Genomic DNA, 23,242 nt, shown 5'->3' on the forward strand with positions numbered 1-23,242 from the left:
TGTAGAGCGGCTACTGGACGTGTAGTGAGATGTGGTGGAGGAAAAGAGAGGAAACAAAGGAAAAAAAGGGATGCAGAGGAAAGAGACAGAGAGCATTTCGTCGTTGTCGGGTGAAAACCTTGTAGGTCCAAAACCGTTCGTTTTGCATTTATCATTTTAAAAATGATTTAAACTAGTGAAAACAGCCGATCTACAAGCACACAACGCCTCGCACCGCGAGGCGTTGTGTGCTTGTAGATCCGCTGTTTTCACTACTTTTGTGGGCCTTGTATGATAAAGCAGGGCTTTACTTTGCGAAAGAACGTACACATTTGAAACTTGGAGATACGAGGTGTCCACCCGACAACGACGAGAAAGGCCTAATTTGTCACGCAACCGTTTTGGCTGTCGCAACTCAACCCAAATGGGCTGAAAGTACAAGCCCTGCATTTTCCAGGCCCCAAGTGTATTCTTTCTGTATGATTAACCACATGAGCACCCATAGCATCCCTGTATTCTGTGGGGAGCGTTTGCAGAAAAACGTGTAGCGTTGCAATGCGCTGTGTGAGGTTGTAGTACATTGGCTATTTGTGGGCTCTATTTTTGTCCATGCATTACTTCTTTTAGTCCCCCCAGGAATCCGCTGAGAAAAAAGTCTTGGTTCCGCGGAGAACAATCATGAAGATTCTGCGGGATTCTGCGGAGAAAAACATCTTGATTCCGCAGAACATTAAAGATGGGGTGGTATGATTTTTTCCCCCTCTAAAATATGATTATACTAGGAGGAAGATTTTTTTTCCAAAAAAGTGTACAGAAAGAGTTAAAATTTGGTTTTTTATGTGGCCACACCCACCAGTTCATTAGTATACCTGGTTGTCATGGGGAGTGGTGACCCAGCTGAAGTTAGCCACACCCAAACCATGCCCACAGTAATTACATTTTAGAGGATATCTAGTATGGGTGTAATATTTATTCTCTTCTGCATTAGCATTGTCATTGCCAGGACCATAGGTATAGAGGAACTATATGTCAGGACACAGTTTCATGTAGGAATGTGGGACCATCCAGTGTCCGTCAGTTAAACTATTCCCCCAGGGCCCTGGGAAGCAAAGTCCTATGAGGTGGCCTCACCATGTAGGCTAACATTTGTTTTATAATAGGCTCTATGCATATACGCCATTTTGTTCTACTTCCGGGTGTCTTTCGACTTCCTTCACAGGTGTTACTGATGATACTAATTAAGGCTCTGTTTGATTTATTGCACAGTGGTTCTTTAATTTCAAGGACCCCCATAACTCTGTACAAATGGAATCAACAAATGGAATCAAATGGACCCTTGTGGGTCCACTTGCTTCCATTTGTACACTCCCAGAGTTATACACCTGTATGGGGACATTTGGAACCCACTCAAGAACACTTTGAGACCCACTGGTGTAGCAGAGTGTTTCCAGTGAGCCAACATGCACAATAACTCTGTTTGACAAGAATGGAACAGACCCTTCATTAGTATCATCGGTAACACCTGTGAAGGAAGTCGAAAAACACCCGGAGGTAGAACAAAATGGCGTATATGCATTGAGCCTATTAGGTGCTGACGTCAGTTTTGAAGGGGAAACTAACACAGAAATCGCTGGACTTAAAGCCAACAAATCATTATTTTGAACGTTAAAAGTAAATTATAATGCTTTGTGCCTTTTACTATCTTGTGTTCTTGATCATGCTAGCCGTATTTTATACTTTACTATTCGGAAATTGCATTACATTTGCGATTTCTGTGTTAACTCTATGGGCTTTTAGCAGGGTTTTACCCTTCAAAACGTGACTTCAGCACCAGGAAGTTGCTGAGTGAGCGGGCCATGAATAGGGCTAATAGGAGGTTTACTGTTATTCCGTGGACAGCCAACAGGTTCTCACCCCTAAAGCATCATACAACCGACGCGTTGTGAAGTACTGTACTGCGTCGGACGATAGACGCTTTGGGATTGCCTACTGTTTCACGGGTTGGACGCATTGGGTGGTCTAAGAAGAAAGAAAAAAAAGCAGTTCCTGAAGCGGGATTCGATACCGCTTTGAAGGGTTCACTGGTTTACCAGCCACCCGTCGCTACCGCTCACGCCACTATAAACAACGGAGCAGTGCCCTCTCAGGCGCAAAATGAACCCCGTGAGACGCCGCCGAGGGAGCGGTAGCGACCGAGTCGCCGCGGCGAACGGTGTGAACGGCGCATGAGCCGACTCAGCCGCATTACCGAATTATGTGCCGTTATGGACAGAATAGTAAATTTTGACCAGGGGACTGCTTCCGCGTCCGAATACGGCTCAAAGAAGGGACTACGTTATCATCCACGTTTTGTCAAAGATAAAAGCACAAAAAAAAGGAATTTCCCAGTCGTCTGGTTAGCTCAGTCGGTAGAGCATGGTGACGCCCATCCAGAGACCGGGGTTCGATTCCCCGTGACGGCTGCATCGTAAAATATCCCAATATACACATGTCGGCGCATGCGTACTAAGACACTACGTACTCGTCCTAAAACTCTCCGTTCGTGTCTGACCGTGGGCGCAATAGGTGTTCCCAAAACGTCGCACGGGTGAAGCAGAAAGTGAGTTAGGAACGCGTCGGACGGGTGAAGCAGAGGGGGTGAGAATGGGCTGGGACAGCAGAAAAATCGAGAAATCCGCGAATATACTATATACAGTATATATCTTTATTTTTTTCAAATAGCTGGTCTACAAGCTCACAACATTTTGATTTAAGGCATGGACGAAGATATAGCTCCTAGTGTACAGTGAGAGAGAGCAGCCCAAGTACAAAGCCAAACCCACGTTCAACTAATTGTGGGCTCGCCTATAAGGCGAGCACACTTTAGATATTGTCATTATTTACTAGGCAGGCAGTCAGTGCAAGTATCAAAAAACTTCGGTTCCTTTCTACTCCTACATACTTAGTGAGAAAATGAAAATAAAAACATCAATGTGTTCAGTTTACAGTGGCGAAGTGTGCTATTATTTTTTATAGCAATCGGCCAAATGGTGGCGCTGTAGGAAGCCTTCGAAAGTGCGATCTTTGAACAGGTATAGCTCATGCTGTGTTATACATACAGCCATGAAACCTGTATACACGTATGCGTCTCCTCATGCCGAACAACTTTTACCCTCTAACTTTTGACCTCTGACCTTTAGGTCTCCCACAATTCGGAATAATATTAAAAACAGTAAAAATCTATCTCCTCCTGGGATTTTCGCGATACGCGCATGAAACTTTTTTCACATGAACTTTGAACCTATATCTACACAGGCTATGTGGTGAGAAGTTTGTACGTTAAATAATGATTTTTTAATAATTCAATATATATTGCGGTTTTATGCAAATTATTCTTCGGCCTCTAAATCATACATGCAAAGTTACACGTTCATGGCATTTGGCAAAGATGTGGAGGGTTAGTCAAAGTATCACTGAAACCAATTTTATTCCAATCGGCCAAAGGGGGGCGCTATACGAAGCGTTTGAAAATTCAAACTTCAAACGGGCATAAGTCATGACTCGTTTCGTTTGAAGACATGCAACTTGTTACACGCGTGCTTTGACTCAAGCGGAAGACATCTGTGTCGTTGTTAAGTAAGCTCCGCCCTTCGATTTTCCGCCATTTTGAGCAGTTTGTAAAACGCGTAAACCCGCTTTTATTCTGGAATTTTCGCTCCACGTGCACAAAACTTTTTTTACGTGAACTTTGGACCGATATCTAAAGATCTGTCGGATCGGATTTCTTTAAAATTGAAACATGCTTTTTTAAATAAATTCAATGAATATTGCAGTTTTATGCAAATTATTCTTCTGCCTCTAAATCATACATGCAAAGTAACATGTTCATGGCATTTGGCAAAGATGTAGAGTGTTAGTCCAAATATCACTAAAACCAATCTTACCCCAATTGGCCAAAGGGGGGGCGCTATATCATTTTGAGCAGTTTGTGAAACGCTTAAACCCGTCAGGATTTTTTTTTGCAATTTGCATGAAACATTCTACACACAATCTAAGGACCTTTATCTAATATGCCTATGAAGTGCACACACACAAAAAAATAATAATAATGAATATAGCTGCAAACAGCGATAAAGTGGCCAAAGCCAAAAACACCTCAAATCATGAACACAGCCTGCAATGTGCGTGAAATCTTGCAAGCACATTCCCAATAGGTCAAGGAACAGATATCACCCTTCTTACATTGGCCTGTTATAGCGCCACCAGTGGGTCAACTTTTGCACAACACATTTTTGGAACAAAATGGACCAATCTTTGACCTCAGTAACGTCAAAGAGAGCACTGCCTGCGATCTTGACGTTTTGTACTTTTATAGCCATTGTTTTCTGGCTTGAAGCGAGCCCACAATTGTTTCGAAGGAACAATATTTTTCTAGTTATTTACTAGGCAGGCAGTCAGTGCAAGTATCAAAAAACTTCGGTTCCTTTCTACTCCTACATACTTAGTGAGAAAATGAAAATAAAAACATCAATGTGTTCAGTTTACAGTGGCGAAGTGTGCTATTATTTTTTATAGCAATCGGCCAAATGGTGGCGCTGTAGGAAGCCTTCGAAAGTGCGATCTTTGAACAGGTATAGCTCATGCTGTGTTATACATACAGCCATGAAACCTGTATACACGTATGCGTCTCCTCATGCCGAACAACTTTTACCCTCTAACTTTTGACCTCTGACCTTTAGGTCTCCCACAATTCGGAATTATATGAAAAACAGTAAAAATCTATCTCCTCCTGGGATTTTCGCGTCAAGTGCACAAAACTTTTTTCACATGAACTTTGGACCAATACCTATACAGTCTATGTGGTGAGAAGTTTGTACGTTAAACCATTAATTTTTAATAATTCAATTCATATTGCGGTTTTATGCAAATTATTATTCTGCCTCTAAATCAAACATGCAAAGTGTTACTTTCATGGCATTTGGCAAACATGTAGAGGGTTAGTCCAAATATCACTGAAACCAATCTTATTCCAATTGGCCAAAGGGGGGCGCTATACGAAGCGTTTGAAAATTCAAATTTCAAACGGGCATAAGTCTTGACTCGTTTCGTTTGAAGACATGCAACTTGTTACACGCGTGCTTTGACTCAAGCGGAAGACATCTGTGTCGTTGTTAAGTAAGCTCCGCCCTTAGATTTTCCGCCAATTTGAGCAGTTTGTAAAACGCGTAAACCCGCTTTTATTCTGAAATTATCGCGTCACGTGCACAAAACTTTTTTTACGTGAACTTTGGACCGATATCTAAAGATCTGTCAGATCGGATTTCTTTAAAATTGAAACATGCTTTTTTAAATAATTAAATGAATATTGCATTTTTATGCAAATGATTCTTCTGCCTCTAAATCATACATACAACGTAGCATGTTCATGGCATTTGGCAAAGATGTAGAGTGTTATTCCAAATATCACTAAAACCAATCATACCCCAATTGGCCAAAGGGGGGCGCTATATCATTTTGAGCAGTTTGTGAAACGCTTAAAACCGTTTTTATTCTAGGATTTCTTTTTAGCAATTTGCATGAAACATTCTACACGCAATCTAAGGACCTTTATCTAACATGCCTATGAAGTGCATACAATAAAATAATAAAATAATAATAATAAATATAGCTGCAAGCAGCGATAAAGTGGCCAAAGCCAAAAACACCTCAAATCATGAACACAGCCTGGGATGTGCGTGAAATCTTGCAAGCACATTCCCAATAGGTCAAGGAACAGATACCACCCTTCTATCATTGGCCTGTTATAGCGCCACCAGCGGGTCAACTTTTGCATAACATTTTTGGAAAAAATGGACCAATCTTTGACGTCAGTAATGTCAAAGAGAGCACTGCCTGCGATCTTGACATTTTGTACTTTTATAGCCATTGTTTTCTGGCTAGAAGCGAGCCCACAATTGTTTCGAAGGAACAATATTTTTCTAGTTATTTATAAGTATAGTAATTATATAATGTTATGTTATTGGCCAAGTATCTAATTAATTAACCAGTGGTTGAAAAAGTACTCACATTCTTTATTTACTCAAGCAAAAGTATCAATACTGCAATGTAGAAAGTCTGGATTTCAAAATGCTATATGGAGGTACTCAAAGGCACATAAGATATTAAATTGGGGGGCAGAGTTTGTAGTGAGTTAAAGTAGGTTATACAAGGATTCAAATTCTGGAAAAAAGTGTTACCCTTTACAGAGGATTTTATCTTTTCTAATTTAAGATAAGACACTGAGCCACATAGAGGTACTGTAGATGGGCTTGGATTTCCATAACAGTAGAATGCAGCGTCTTGCCAATATAGGGATATGAAAGCTATCTGATAGTGTACTGTAGTTTATCTGAGCGCAGCCACTTACATTGTTCTGGTCAATTTGTTCCCACTCACAACGTTGTGAGTGTGTAGATTTGCCATTGTGTGTGTGTTTGTGTGTGTGTGTGTGTGCGTGTGTGTGTGTGTGTGTGTGCGTGCGTGCGTGCGTGCGTGCGTGCGTGCGTGCGTGTGCGTGTGCGTGTGTGCACTAGGGATGGGACGTTAATCATTATTATCCTTTATCGTGATAAAAACACTCACAATAATCGTATCGTGGAGATTTTACTTTATCGTGAAATTATCCTCCGTCATGCACTGGGGATCAATTCACCTTTTATTTGCCGAACTGCATATCCGGTACCACTTAAACCCTTAGACCTGGAAATAACGTCCTTTTCTTTCACTCCCTACCAAATCTCTTGTAGATCTGCTATTTTTTGGTAAATGTTCTCCAGGATAATGGATGTTGGGGATATTTTGATTATCGCGATAATATCGTAAATCGCAATTTCTTTGGTCACAATAATCGTGAAATGACATTTTCATATCGTCCCATCCCTAGTGTGCACTCTCGACGTGTGTGCGTTTTAAACAACTATCCACAGCCAAACCTCCCGGGGGGGAACAGAGTGGCGGGACGTCCAGACCACATGAGAGAGGACCAACTCACCAGAAGTACCATAGTCTCTGAATGGACAGCGCTCTGACGCAGCATCGAGTCCCACAGCAGTCCTCATAGGAACGACATCTGCAACACACACACACACACACACACACACACACACACACACACACACAGGATACATTTATATTAAAATATGCAGTCATTGCAGACGCACACACGACATGCATGTCATATTGTCGCAGTTACTATGAAAAGCTCCACCGGCTCCGTCCGTCCGTCCGTCCGTCCGTCCGTCCGTCCGTCACGCAACGCAACGCAACGCAACGCAACGCAACGTAACGTAACGTAACGCAACACAACGTAACGTCACACTTTTGCCCTACTCATCCCCGCCACTGTTGCCCCTATCCATGCCAAACTTTGCACACACACTCCTTGGTTGCCAAACCACAACCTCCACCCCTCATCTCTCACATGGCCCTCTTCCAGCACCACCATGAGGCCGATTCTTGCAGAACACATTTTTGGACACTGCTCCTACAGAATTTGCCCTAAAATTATGCAAAGCAGTACACAGAGTATCTCTAAAGTCATGTCATCAACATGGAGCTGTCCCATTTCCCATATTCCCTCCTGATTGGCTACCATTGCCTTCTAAAGTTTGTGTATGTGACCTGACGGTCGCTTATCTCCCGATTAGGGAGTCTACTGGTGCAGTGATGTTACTAGGTTTTCAATGTAAGGTGGTCATTCAAATGGGTCCCAGAAAAGTTTTATGAGTCCTCAATATAAAGTTTACGCGCGCAAAATGGCGTCGGACGTCGGTGGAATAAAAACATTGACGTTTCTATCGCCTGTTTAAGACTTTCTACGTGGATTTTATTTGTGTTAACGTAGGGTAAAGTAGGATGCTTTCACCCATGAACAATGGTGGTGTCTGTGGACATTTTTTTTTCTTTTACCGCGACGCGGTAAATTATTTTAACATGGACTCCAATGGAGGCGCATCCCCGGGACCCCAGGACCATGACATGAATGAGTCCCTGGGTGACTTGAATGAGTTTTTGATGCGGGATGCGCACGTAATGACATCACTGCTGGTGTATTGTTTTTGAGGATGGTTGTTGGGTACCAGCCTGCTACGCTACGTTCTGTGGATCTGTTTTGTCACTGCACTTCTCAGTCTGGCCTTGATTCAGTTGGCTCGTATTTCCCAACTTCACTTGTGACGTAGGTGACGTCATTGCTGATCGGATTCCAACGAATCAGAGAAGGGTTAGGGAAGCTACACTGGTGTATTTGTCCCGCCCCGCGACACAGGCCATTAAGAAGCTATGGTTGGTTTCCATTTCTTTTTTATGTCCCACATTGGATATAGGAGGCTGGCTGGACTGAGAAGAGAAGTGACGAAACCAATCCACGGCACCTAGGCTAGATGGTTGTGGCTAAACTGAACATTATACTTGGGATGCCATTATTTTTGTAATTATTTGGATAAAGTGTGCCGCCAATTCACTACGCTTTATTTTGAAGAGCCCCAGAAGCCACGATCGTGTCCATGTTGTGGAAATTCACTAAATCCGGATGTAGACCATGATTGTTTACTTTCACACGGAAATGCCAAATTCTAACCGTGGCCGACCGTATGGCCGCGAAAAAAAAAAAGTTTCTCTGTGATCGAAGCGTTTTTGGAAAAAGATTTCGGGATAGGCTAAAGCCGTTTCTTTGCAGCAGCAATGAACAGGAGCCTATGGAGAGTACACGCTTCCTGATGATGGTGGCCGAGTTGCATCATGGCAACGTCTTTTTGCTCATCAGCCGCCGCCGCAGCACCAGTTTACCTGGTTACCATGGTAACAGGTAACACGTTTTTACGTCGATTTAAATTTCTTCAGGCAATCTTCAAGCAAGCCCACTTTGCAGTTTCTCAAAATTGTTTTGTATGTTTGTGTTACATTTGTAGACTGACTAATCAGCTGGTTCGGTTGCCAGGCTTTGCCCGGCTCTCATGAGTCGAGAGCCTTTAGATGTTACACATTTCCCAGCTTGAAGCTTCATTTGTTTATCAGTTGACAGGGACATAAATCATTGTTGTCCGTCAACCTTTTTATTATTATAAATGTTTTGCATGCAGTACACGCTTCACACTTCTCCCTCACCTTTGTGTTTGTTTTGGTTTGTGTCAGCTGGCCTTTAAACTCACAAAGGTGTGTACAGGGGTGAGATCAGGACTCTTATCGTGTATGTTGTCACTCGCATAAAAATAGTGAACCATTAAAGATGGGGTGCCGTTTGTTTACATGGCTGACATGTTGGATATAGCACAAGATTCACCCAGTGCAGCTGGACTGCAGCAGGTGCTCTGAGTCTTTGATTAGCAGCGGTCTGTTATAGAGTGGAGCGGTCTGTTATCCAGAAATATCAGACCTCTGATTTCAGCGATTGACCAATCAGAATCAAGCATTCAAACAAGCACTGTAATAACAATCGATAATCACCGCTGATTATCCCTTACGCAGTGTTCGCTGCACCCCCACCCCTTATTTGTGTTTCAAAATATGGAGACAAGTTGTTTCTGCCAGACAACGACATTAGGCTATATAATGTAATCTAATATTATGTTATTTAACCCTAATAGTGCCTATCCCGAACAAGTCCGGGATATTTTCAATCCAATACAATATTTTATTTGCTATTTTACTTACCCTGAGCTGCTTGGACCAACGTGGGTGGGTGGTCCTGGCTCGTCCAGCGCTTACCAACGAGAGACGCTAGATGGTCCGACGATTTATTCCATTGAAAATGGTTTAAAATAAAGTTTAGAGCCCCCCAAAAAAAACTCAATCTATACTGTCGGCAGCGCGACGTATTCCAGGGTGCCTATCCCGATCTAGTCCGGGATATTTAATAAAATTAATTATTTAATTGGAGGCCTCAACGAAGCCCCGGTCTAAATTTCCATCCATGGCCGGGGCTTAGACTCGGCCATCCACGGGCCGTATTCGTGCAAAAGGCCGCATCGCGCCGCCCACTACAATAATAAATCACATCTTTAGAGAGGATTTTCTCTGAATTGTGTTCCCAGACCAAAGAGAAGGTTTTTTTGCGACTGAAATAGCTTTAGATCGGGCTTCTAAAGGGGTTAGCAGCGAATGGCTAAGTGTAAGCTAACTTCCTCCTCTCGTCATATACATAACAGTGGCTGGAGTGAAATCCCAAGGCACTTTGGGCAGTGTCGACGGAAGCTACAGCGAAGGCCTATAGAGATATTTCTGGCACTCTAGCGGCCACTTGTGGCCCGGGGCACTGTATGAGTTAATTATTTATTTTTTTCATCTCGTCTACTGTGCGTTTTCTAAATCGCCAGCACATCGTCTTGAAAAGCAGCTGTGCTACAAATACATGTTCTTAAGGTATGTCCTCACCGGCGAATTAGCGAAAGCGACGTGAATAAGCGAACCAAAAAGGCGAAGAATTCGCCATTCGCCCTTTTCCATACACACCAAAAAGCGACGCGAATATGCGTATAATATTCGCTTAATTCGCCTAAAAACGAGGGGGCGATATCTGCCTGCATAGCCACAGGAGAAAGGAGAAGAAAGGAGAGAGAGGAGAGGAGAGAGGAGAACGGAGACAGGGAAACAAATAAAACAATGGAAACCATATCCTCAAGTGATGATGACCTGGCCGTGGTTGTTAGCCTATTAAATAAGAAAAAGAACAGAAGAGACAAGTGACAACACGCGTTCTCCGTTCCCCCTCCCCTCAGCTCCGGCCGGGAGCAGAGTAGACAGGGTCGGTCAGTGTTTTATCATAGCCGGGTCGGAATGGCCGCATCACCCTCGGAATACATACGGGGCTGTCAATCATTATGTGTATTACCCGAGAGGACCCAAGAGGACCCGTACTGTGTGTGTACTTTCTGCTTTTTTATGCAAACTGTAAAGCAATCAATCAATGTGTGTGTGCGCGCGCTGGCGTGCGCTATAAGGAACGAACTACTGAAGTTCTGTTTAACGTGTGTGCTGTGTTTATTCTGGCCTGACCTAGGATCATGGTCTGTTAGCCGTGATGCAGCGAGATGAATGGCTGTGCAACAGAGAGATGATAATGCTGGTCTAGGATCAGTTTAACAGCAGGGGGAAAAGATATTGGTGCGTGCGTAATGCATGCGTGATGCGTAGCCTGCTGCCAGGATGATGAGAAAGCTAAACCATGACTTACCTCTCTGTAGTTAAAAAATAGCCTAAAAGTATTCCTTTTAATCTCTGGCTTTTGTTTCGATCTTAATATTATAGATTCCTTGGTAGCCTTCTTCTACCTGTCAATCAGTTAACAGCGCACGCTGCACGGCTGCAGTGAGTTACATGAAAGAGGGTTTTAATAATGATTAAATGGTCGGGTCTCTCGGAAATAAAACGGAAATGCGTGGTTGTCATGGTAGGTGGTGACCCAGCTGAAGTTAGCCACACCCACGTATGTTGGGTGAATGGTAATTAGGGGAGGGGTTGATTCTGTGATGTAATAAGTATGTGTGTTTTTGGACCGGCACATTTGACCCCACAAGGTGGCAGCCTACAGCTAAAACCCAAATAGAAAGGCAATACATAACTGCTCATAACAACCACACCAGGGGGTCTAATGAAGTACTGTCAACATCCTAGACACATGAAAACCAGAAAAAGTACAAAACTACGGCACCACCTCTTTAACCCATCAAAGACCTGAGGCTGATTCTACAAATGCCTTCTAAATCAGGTTATCTGGGGCTGAGAGCCTTCAGATGTCACGCATTTCCCAGGTTGAAGTGTCGTCATGTGCTTTGTCAATCTGTGTTGCTTTGTTTACATGACGTTGACAGGCAGGTACATAAGTCATTGTCCACCATGTGTTTGCACATTGCCAGTATACACTACACACCACCTCCATTTGATTAAATTGATTCTGTGGCTCCTTTGTTTTTGTTTGGGTCAGCTGTCCTAATACTCTCATACTGCAGGCGTGTGCAGGGTTGAAACTGGGATGGTGGTGGAAAAATTAATCAAATGATGTAATCTAGATGTTCTAGATTTTTAGGGATACGATTATCTACATGTGCGTGGCCGTGGAGATACTGTATGCCACCGAGTTTTTGACTGTAAAAAATAAAAAGTTAGGAAAACTAAAATTTTTAAGGCAACATACTTCAGAAAACTTTTAAGTTTAGGGCAACTTAAAAATTTAAGTTAAGCAAAAATTATAAAAGCTGATACAACTGAAAATGTTAAGATAGACCAACTAAACCAATGTTTTATGTTTGATTGTCTAAGTTTTCTGACGTTTGTTGCCTTAAAACTTATTTTTTTTACTGTGAGGGCTCTTTCTTTCCAAAAGAATCTGCACGACATGAATAGCTTAACACAGAGAACACCCAACTGGTTTTACTGCAATGTAAAAAAGTACTCAAAAATACTCACAAAATGTACTTAAGAGTAAAATTAAAAAAGTATTGGTATCAAAATGTACGTAAAGTACCAAAAGTATAAAGTACACATTATGCAGTTTGTCCCCTTTCACAACTTTTCAAATGTGTAAATGTATAAAGATATTTTGAAAATAGTAGATCTACAAGATCGGCTACTTTCAAATGGCCGAAATGTATATAGGTGAAGTGCTTAACGTATGTTTTGTAATAATATGAAAATCTACCAAATTAATCATGCTCTGATTTCACTGTGATGTCACACTAACAGAATCCCTTTTATGCCCATATATGGAGTTCCCTGATGTCATCAATATTAATGATGCCCTGTTAGAGAGATCCCTGTGATGCCAGGGGGAACAAATCCCTTTTATGCCCATATATGGAGATATGGAGATCCCTGTGATGCCAGGGGAACAAATCCCTTTTATGCCCATATATGGAGATCCCTGATGTCCACATCAGGGGTGTCGCCTGTCGCCCTGAGGCGTCTTACTAGTAATGTTTAGAACTGTCAATTCATCTCAGTTGTTCTCTAATTACATGTCCCTCTCATCTGTGATATTTCAATGATATAATGATATGTGATATTTCAGTATCATCATGGGACAATTGTCTGCTTCACGGCCGTGACTGATTTGATTAGGGTTTTCACATTGTGTGTTGATGGAACATTGATGGCCTGTCAGAATATGAGAACTATTTGCATATCCAGCCACTGCAGAACATTAAAATGTGGTACATTGCATGTGAGAAGAGCACACGGAGTAGAGGACTTGACAGCTCAAGGTATGATTGCAAATACATATGTTTGTATTGACGTGTTTATTAGTATTATGTTGTACCGATTCTTTATTAATGTTGATATATTTTGATTAGTATTACGTTGTATTTTACTATTCCAAGTGTGTCTTATTACCATGTTCCTCTCTCCTTGTCTCTCTCTGTCTTTTATTTGCCTGTTCATTTGACCATCCCTCCAAGATATTGAACTTTGAAAAGAGAGTGCACATTCAAATCGAAGCTGCCAGGAAAATGAACACATCAAATGAGTCCTCCACCTACAGCGAAGTGGAGATTGTACGCATCACCAGCTCAACAATCAACCTGGTCCTGGGACTCCCCATCAACAGCTGGGTTCTGTGGCTGGTGTTAACCGGACCAGCTGGTACAATGGCCTCAGACATCTTCACACTCAATCTGAGTGTATGTGAGATCATCTACATTTTGCTCAAATTCCTCCATCTTTTCATAGACATTCTGCCCTTGGACTACTTGGGTTATGGCTTGCTGTTCACTGGGCGTCCCGTCTTCCAGTGCTGTATCTGCGTAGAGAGATTCATGGCAGTGGTTCACCCAGTGCTCTTCCTCAAGTACAAACCCCTCAGGTACAGGGTGGCTTGCTCTGCGCTGGCCTGGTTGGTCATTATTGGGCTTTCACTTGCCATCTTCCTGTTGCATTATTTTACAGCACTAGAACGTTATCTTTACGTGGGTCAATTCCTTTTTTTCATGTCAGTGATGCTGGTGTGCAGCCTCGCCGTTCTCAGGGTTCTGAAACAGCCCAAGCCAGGGGAGACGGGGAGGGAGAGGGAGAGGGACGACAGCATGAAGAAGAGAGCCTTCATTATCATCTGCCTGATCATGGTGTCATTTGTGGGAACTTACATTATTTGGGCTATTGCTGCTGCCATTTTTCCCGGTCGAACATTTTCATTTTTATTGTTTTCATCTATATTGCTCTCCATTACTGTGCTCACTGGGTGGGTTCAGCCACTGCTGTACCTCTGCCAAAAGGGCAAACTGCCCTGCATTAGTGGTCTGCAGGGGATCACTCGGAGCAGAAAACCCGAGACCCTACCCGAGACACAAGCCGGTCCCGGTCCAAAACCTTGACTTGTCTCACAAGTTCACGCATCCGTTTCGGACCTTGCCTGGTTATTCTCGGGTCCATTTCACACTGGGTCTGATTATCCTCGGGTCCGCTTCGGACTGGATCTCCGTTTTTAAAAAAGTCTCAATTTATGCAAATCAGGTAACAAAGCCTGAGGTTCCTTTCTGAACAGTTCCAACTATTTGGACCTGTGCAGACCTTTACATTGAACCTATACAAGGTGCTTTTATAATCACACAGTCACAACTCCCAAGAATTATCATTTGAAGTTTAATTAGATTTCTTTCATTTTGTTTTCCAATTTCAGTTTGATTTTAATTGGTCTTTCTTTTAAGTAGGTATTTGAAGACAGAGTTCATATCCACCGAAAATGCTAGGCTTATGTATGATTATTATTATTATTACCCTTATTACCCTTACTATTATTATTATTCACAAAGCCTTCATTACAGTTTGTTTTTCCAATTCTAGTTTTCGTTACTTCGTATTAGTTAATATTAACCTTGATTCATACTTTACTAAATGAAAGCCTATATGTCATTTTATTGTCTATTTTTGTTTTAGTTTTTCCTCTTCTAAGTTATGTTTCTTCTACTTTATCCTGTGACGCACTTATGTAATTATGTTGTCCAAAAAGTGCAATATAAAGGGAGTTATTATTGTTGTTTTAATGGGTAGACAAACACATAATCCATATACCGTGTGTTGTAATTTTTGGCTGCAACAGTTGTTCTTGTTTCATTAATCTGCATGTTGAATGTCTGTTTTGTTTGCACAAACAATACATTATTATACAGCTTGGTTACAAATGTGAAATGCTTTTGTTCATATTTGGAAGCCTATGTAATGTCCACATAGTTGTGAGAGGCCTGCAGCCTGCAGGAACGTCCAAGCCAAGAGACAATATGGAATTGATCAGATTCTTTTCAGTGTCTGTGATAATTAGCAGTTGCCACATAACGGAGGAGTCGAGGCTTCATGTTGCTGCGATCTGTATCCTGATTCTGAAACACTTATTGTTGAGTTAAGAATTTCTTGTTAAAAGTGAACGCAAATAAAGATGACAAGTGTGTTTGTGTGTGAGCGTGAGATAATTAATTTGGAAATTTCCATTTCCATACTAAGCTGATGGTTTTGGAGAATAAGATACGAAACAATATCAATGATATAAGCTAATTTAGGTCAAATAGCATAGTGTGTGAGTGGACAGCATACTGTACCCGAGGAGGGGCACGGCCTATAAGATCCAAGTGATGTGTTGCTGTTCCAGTGTATTGCAGTGTGGGCTACAGTTAGGCTACAGTATTGTTTTTTGAAGACCCCTGTTATATAGGGCTTAAGCGGTTAGGCCTAGAATTATTGAATGCTTTAACCAGTGAAAAATAGCAGATATACAAGCTCGGTGCCGGGCTGCGACCTTGTAGATCTGCTATTTTTGAAAAAGTTGTGCAAATGTGTGCAAATCTTTGAATATACAGTATGTATTTTCAAAGCAAACGTTTGTAACTCAAATTTTGCTTCTGGGGGGTCCCTGGAACTAAATATTTTGAGATGCGGGTCCGTGGCCAAATAAATATCATTTTGGGGGTCCTTCACTTGAAAAGGTTTGAGAACAACTGACATAGTAGTCTCTCAAACTGAGCTCCAGTTAAGTGAAAAGGACCTTTTCTTTGACGATGGCTGGCCAGATTGCTGGCATTGAAACATAGGTTTTTCAAAAAGTCTTTAGAAGGATTCAAAAGACACTTATAGAATCGGGTAAAAATTAATTTTTTCACGATTTTTCAAAAATAGCAGATCTACAAGCTCGCAGCGCGGCACTCGGTGCCGCGCTGTGAGCTTGTATATCTGCTATTTTTCAATAGTTAAAGCATAAAATAATGATACACAATAATGTGTACCCGTTCTAAATGGGTTAATATACAATGTCAATTGATATTTATTATGTTCACAAGGCCTGAGAATAATGACATAATTGTCACACAATTCCTGGTTGTGCCCAGTTAACGTCACTTGTCAATCAGATGGTAACACAGCCATTAGAGATGGCAGAAATGCATGCAGCTGAGTGCTTTATGTGACAGAAACAAAAGCAGACAAGTCTAAATGACACAGCTACAAGTTAATTGACACAGCTATATGCTACAGTAAATGACACAGCTATATGCTAAATGACATAGCTAATGACACAGCCATAAGCTCACAACTTTTTGTGATTATCTAGTTTCACTATTTGTCGTACGATGATGTATATACACATATATATATATATATATATATATATATATATATATATATATATATATATACAGGGCTTAAGTGGTTAAGGTTGAAGGGTGAAGGGTATACAAGACAACAATTTTCTAAAATGTTCAAATGCTCCCTCCAAGAGTGCAGTAGCCTACATTGGAAGTACTTTATTGTTACTTTAACATCAATTAACTAATTAATGAATCCCCAATTGAATCATGTCAGTTGTAATTCCCTCTTATAATTCTGCCAATATCATCGTTATAATCATTATATTCGTTCTAATCGGTTCCACGTTGAAAAATGTTCACACATTTCCAAATATTAAAAAAGCAGAAATAGCAGATCTACAAGCCTACAACTTTGTTTTTATAAAATTAATTATTAAATATATGTAAATGATTTATTTGTATATTTAAGTTATTTATCATTATCTGCCCTATGATTTACGAAGCTAATCTGAAATTAATTACAGTTATTTGAGTGACAATTAATTGTCAACTTGTAATCGTGACAGCCCTAATATAGGCCTGAGGAGGACGGTCACAGGAGTCTTCTGTAGCCGCAGTCAGAGTCACCACTGCATCGTGATAAACCAGCCGCAAATGTCAGACGCATTATGATTCATTCACATGCGTGCTTCCTTTTACTGCAGGGGCCATGGAAAGAGAACAGGGGCGTCAATTGGGTATGGCAGGGGTATGCAGCTGCCATACCCTGGGTCCAGGGGAAATATAAATCCATGAATGTCTCTTTGTCTATCTGTGCTGGTTATTATGTTGTTAAATTACAGTAAAATAACTACCGGTACAAATGCAAAATGTAACGAAATGGTCACTTTAACACATGGGCGGCCAAGGTTTATAACATTTATAGCTGTTGCTGGTGCCACCATTGACTTACGTTATGTTTTGATGAGCCCCGCAAGCTTCGTGCGTGTGCACGTGCGTGTCCAGAGAAGATTGAGGAGGTACTCCATTTGTTTACAAACGCTCGCGAAACTCGCGGTAAAAAAATCGCGGTAAATTCGCGGTAAAGTGTCGCCGTGAAAACAATCAGCTCTCTGCCTCCATGGGGCTGTTTTTACCTCATTCTCAGATAAAGCCGTTCTTATGTTTCAAAGTAGAATCTAAAGCCATGTAAAATCCTTCCGTGTGGGGAGAGACAGGGGGCTTCCTGCCCTGGCTGGGTGACGTAATGGATTCAGGGCATGCAAAGGGAAGCTGCGGTCTCGAAAAGTTAACTATTTGTTGACTCGTCCCTCAACGATATAACTTCCTGTGGCAGGGTGACATCTAGTGGCCATAACTCGTCCCTGAACGCGTTTGGCTCCCCAAGTGTTAACAAGGTATTATGATTATATTCTCCACACTTTTATTCTCCCCATCTTGACAAAATGGTATATTACCAGGTTCCGCAGGTCAGCTGCACAGGTGCAATGCATTATTGTTAATTGTGGCACGTTTACTAACATGACAAGTTTAGCTGCACTTGAACAACCGTTCCAGGCTGCCATATCCAGCCCAAGAAACCGTAGAAATGGGGGAGAAAAAAATGTAGTTCTTAAAATAAATATATCATGCCTGTTGCTAAGGTATGGCAACATGACTGGTGTCTTGCACGCGCGCGAAGGCGCGAATGCAAGACACCAGTCATGTTGCCATACCTTAGCTTTTTCTGAACTGACACCACTGGAAGAGAAAGCAATAAATCAAAAGCTGGCAGACACGAGGAGACTGAGGGAGGGACGAACGACGCGGGGAGGATGAAGAGTATAGACTCACACAGGGGAGAGAGAGACAGACGGCTCCCCTCTGAGTTCACTTTCAATTCCGTTTTATTTTAGTGCCACAAGTCACAACGTGTCACTTTACATAATAGAGCAGAGACCCAGAGGTGAACAAGGGAAAATTCCCCCTTTAAACCGATTAGACCTGTTTAGATCACAGGCACGTGCACACATAGACATCAAAGGGGGATTGAGCCCCTGCCCTTTTACTTGTCTGTAAAAAAGTGTAGACTAGGGCTGTCTTCGACTCAGGATTTATCAAGTCGACTCGAGTCGCCGGGGTTATTCTGACTCGTCGACGAATCGACGAAAGCTCAAAACGCGTTGCAGTGCGACGCGTTTTGAGCTTGTAGATCGGCTATTTTTGCTATTTTTGAATTGGAATCATGAAAAGTAACTTTTTTTAATTATTTTATTTTTAAATTTCAAATGCATTCACATGTTAATTCTATGAACTTAAATACAAATACATTGGACATCAAAAATACAATAACATTTTAACTCATTCTGTGCCTATCCCGAACATGTTCGGCTTTATTTCAATCCAATACAATTTTTTTTTATTAATTGACTTACCCTGAGCTGCTTGTAGAGTCGTGGGTGGTCCTGGCTCGTCCTACGCTAGCCAGCTAGCCATTTTACATGGTCCGACGATATATTCCATTAAAAATGGTTTAAAATACATTTTTGAGCCCCCCAATGTTCACCAAATGTTCAGCGCCGCTTCCGGAACGTAGTCCAGTGTGCCTATCCCGAACATGTTCGGCTTTTTTAATGAAATGAATTATTTTATCGGAGGCCTCACCGAAGCCCCGGTCTAGACGTCCATCCATGCCCGGGACTTAGACTCGGCCATCCACGGGCCGTATTCGCGCTAACGGCCGCATCGCGCCGCCCACTCCAATAATAAATCACATCTTTAGACAGGATTTTCTCCGGATTGTGTTCCCAGACCCAAAGAGAAAGTTTTTTGCGGCTGAAATAGCTTTAGATCGGGCTTCTAAATGGGTTAGCATTTTGGATACGTGTCAGCTAGCTTCCTCCTCTCGTCACCCATAGCATTGACTGGAGTGAAAACACAAGCCAGTTGGGAGAGGGTCGACGAAAGCTATAAAGAAGGTCTATGGAGAAATTTCTGGCACTCTAGCGCCCCTTGTGGCCGGATGGCACTGTATGAGTTAATACTAGTCATTAAGCTACTAATATACCGGTAGACAAGTAATTTTTCCATGTTTGAAATTGAAAGTAATAATATATCAGTATTCCGTAACCTGCGGGCCGCATTAAGTGGAGGTGGGGGCCGTATGTGGCCCCCGGGCCGCCAGTTGCCCATGTATGGCCTGGAGGGTTTGCAATACCAATCCAATGGAAGCCTGTAAAATGAGAATCCTGGGAAGAGGTCTTCCATTATCCTTCACTGTATTGATACAGTAACTGTTCATAAGCGCTTCCTCAGACATTGCCTGGAGCAATCCAGAAAGGAAATTGTGCACCCTTAAGTCAACTTATTTGGTTTATATATTGTCCATCTGGTGTGGAAGCTGTTGGGCTGTGTGGAAGCTGTTGGTTCAATCATCGTCTTCCTCACAGAAATACAGGCAGATATGTGTGACGGACGGTGACGGTATAAAGACCATGACAACAATTGAACACGTCCTATTCCAGTCAAGGTGTAATGTATTGACAAAAATCCACCCATCCTAGACAATATGCCCTCCTGGCCCCCAAACTGTGGAATAAACTCCCTGTCGCAAGTTTTTTTTTTTTTTTTATTGATTTTCTAGATTTATATTGCGATGCATTTCTTCTTTTTATATTTTTATCCCACGGTTTTGCAACCCATTTTCTCACCCAGTGCCAACTACCTAACCTGTAGTCCTGGTTTCCGCTCTCCCCCTGCCGCGCCAGGGAAATTGGGGAGCACCTGGCTGGCTAGGGGGAGGTAGTATAGAAACAAGCACTACTGCATGTTTTTGTGAGGGCATCTACCCTAGGATCTACCCTAGGAGACACGGGGAGAACATGCAAACTCCACACAAAAAGGCCCTATCGCCAACCCCACCTAGGGTGTGGGCGCTGATGATGCGGAGGGAGGAACACGCCCCCCAGCGCCCACAGCGTCCCCCGGCGGGAATCGAACCCAGGACCTTCTACCTGTGAGGCGAATCACTATATGTCACGGTTTGTTTGAGAAACAATACGATCGAGAAACGGAGCACTCGTCGTGCGGCACGGGGCGGAACAAGCGGCCACAACAACGTAGCGTCGGCAGGAATGATAACGCCTCACCCCACGGAGGTTCGGGTTAGGGTTAGGGTTAGGGTTAGGCATAGTTTTACTGAGGTTAGGGTTAGGGTTAGGGTTAGAGTAAGGCATAGTAAGCTAATGGCTAAAACACTGCCGAGCTAGACTAGTAAATAAAGAAAGAGAGTCGCAAACGAGTGACGTCAGCGCCTGCACTAGTGAATGGCTGTCATCGCCATCTGGTGGTGATTGGTGTGTGGTGAACGACAAAACAAGCGCTCTTACCATGAACATACTGAGTTACCCAAACGTACTGTAACATATATATATATACAGTATATATATATATATATATATATATATATATATATATATATATATATATATATATACATACACACATATATATATATATATATATATATATATATATCAAACATATAATTAGGGGTGCAACGATACACAAAATTCATGGTTCGGTTCGGTTCGATATTTTGGTGTCACGGTTCGATACTTTTTCGATACAAAAAATAAACAGAAATGTCCTTGATTTACAAATGTATTTTTATAACTATGTATTTTTTTGTTTTAACTTTGAACAATATGGTACCCAACCTATAGGGTAGTGGTTCTCTAAGTGGGCTCTGCGGACTCCTAGGGGTCCTTGAGGTTCCAGGGGAATGTGGATGTGGAGTGGTATTGTATTGTATTGTATTGTTCGGTACAGGGTTTCTCGGTTCGATTCGATTTTTGATATTCGGTTTGATATGTTGCACCCCTAATATATATATATATATATATATATATATATATATATATGGCTATGCATTTGATGTACTGCTTGCCTATTGTATTGATGTATTATCTGCTTTGTAGATTGCTCTGGATTAAGAGCGTCTGCTAAATGCCTAAATTGTACTTTTTTAATCACAGTTTTTTTTTTTTTTTTTTTCTTTTTTTTTACAGTTGAGCAAAGATTTATCCCCTGCTTGCTCAGGGGATAAATTGAATCTTGACCATCAGTCGAAAATGCATGTCAGATAACAAATATACATTTATATAGTATCACAATTACAACCGGGCAAGGACATTTAAAAGTAACAGAGTAATTGTTTCTACACGCCCAAATGCACCACCACAACACACACACACACACACACACACACACACACACACACACACACACACACACACACACACACACAATAAAACATGACACACGTTGCATATTGCTTACCTGCTGCTTTAAATTATTATAATGAAGCACTAGCAGATTATTTTGGTGTGTGTGTGTGTGTGTGTGTGTGTGTGTGTGTGTGTGTGTGTGTGTGTGTGCGTGTGCGTGCGTGTGCGCGTGTGTGTGCGTGCGTGCGTGTGCGTGCGCGCGCGTGCGTGCGTGCGTGTGTGTGCGTGCGTGTCCTTAAATACGCTCTTGTCACCAGAAGCTAGGTTTGACATTTTATCTTAGTTACTAATTGTTTTTCTTTGTATTCTATTCACATGACCACGTAGGCGTTTGTTGACGAGGGTTCATGCCATTTACTTGTGATTTCACACTTTGTAAGTCACTGTGGGGCATCCGTTAAATTGAAAGTTGTAAACCGTGTGTGCTTGTGTGTGTGCCGTGCGTGTGTGAGAGAGAGAGCATATACTAATAGCATAGAACAGAACATAGCATGCTTTAACAATAGGCCCTATACCAGGGGTTCCCAAACTTTTTTGGCTCAGGGCACCCCTATAAATATATTTTTCATCCGAGGCACCCCTATACATTATATTATAATATTACCTACATGACATTCATAATTTTCACTCCCAGTACCTTATATTCATGGGATGAGATCATTGCCATTTTGGTTAAAACTTACCCCTTACCCCTGGACTGCCGTCGCGGCACCCCAGGGTGCCCTGTCACCCACTTTGAAAACCCCTGCCTGCCCTATACAATACTAGATGTTGAGAGACAGATAAATGGTATACATACATGAAGTAGATGGGATATCCTCCTTCAAAATACCAGCAGTACTTTTTGGCCTCTACACACTGGAAGAAAGAGAAAAGAAATCCTGTTAATGATTTCACTCACACTCTTTCACACACACGCACACGCGCACGTACACGCACACACGTGCGCGTGTCTAAAAAGAACATGAGTTAAAAATAAGATAACATGAACAGACAAAATACAGTAAACGTGCATGTCAATTAGATAGCTCAGGTCTACTCTTGGTCCGCTCCCCTTTTTTCCTCTCTAAACCAAATCTCTTGGTAGACCTACAGCCCATTTCAATGCATTGTGAGCTTGTAGATCTGCTATCTTAAACCATCAGTAGACTGGGGGTCGGGGAGGGCATTCCAAAGGCGTGGAGCAGAATGCCCGGTTCGCCCATGGCGTGGAGCTTGGTCATGGGGGCAAGGAGAAGGTTGGTACTGGGAGAGTGAAGGTTTGGAGTGGAGGGTTTGTGGTTTGAAAAGTTCTTTGAGGTAGGGGGGGGGGGCATTGCCGTGGAGGCACTGATGTGTCAGAGGGGAGGGTATTGAATTGAAGGCTGCAGTCAAGTCGAGCAAGATGAGTGAGCGGGCATCAGCTGCCATCAACAGGTCATTTGTGTGACCCTGACTAGAGCTGTTTCTGTGCTATGGATGGTTCTGAAGCCGTGC

The 23,242-nt window shown here is 42.2% G+C and overlaps 1 protein-coding gene across 1 annotated transcript in view; it reads right to left on the reverse strand.

Moving 5' to 3' along the window:
• Positions 1–22,989, reverse strand: part of vopp1b (VOPP1 WW domain binding protein b) — a gene marked incomplete at both ends in the record, with an annotated part of 36,144 nt that extends 13,155 nt beyond the window's left edge. The window contains 3 exons of the mRNA XM_080752343.1: positions 6,989–7,066; positions 22,566–22,624; positions 22,906–22,989. Coding sequence (XP_080608469.1) covers positions 6,989–7,066; positions 22,566–22,624; positions 22,906–22,989 — 221 coding nt within the window. The remainder of the gene's footprint in view (positions 1–6,988; positions 7,067–22,565; positions 22,625–22,905) is intronic.
• Positions 22,990–23,242: the final 253 nt, after the last annotated feature.

This window comes from Nannobrachium achirus (genome assembly GCF_963921795.1).
Source record: "Nannobrachium achirus genome assembly, chromosome: 21".
Lineage (NCBI taxonomy): Eukaryota > Metazoa > Chordata > Actinopteri > Myctophiformes > Myctophidae > Nannobrachium > Nannobrachium achirus.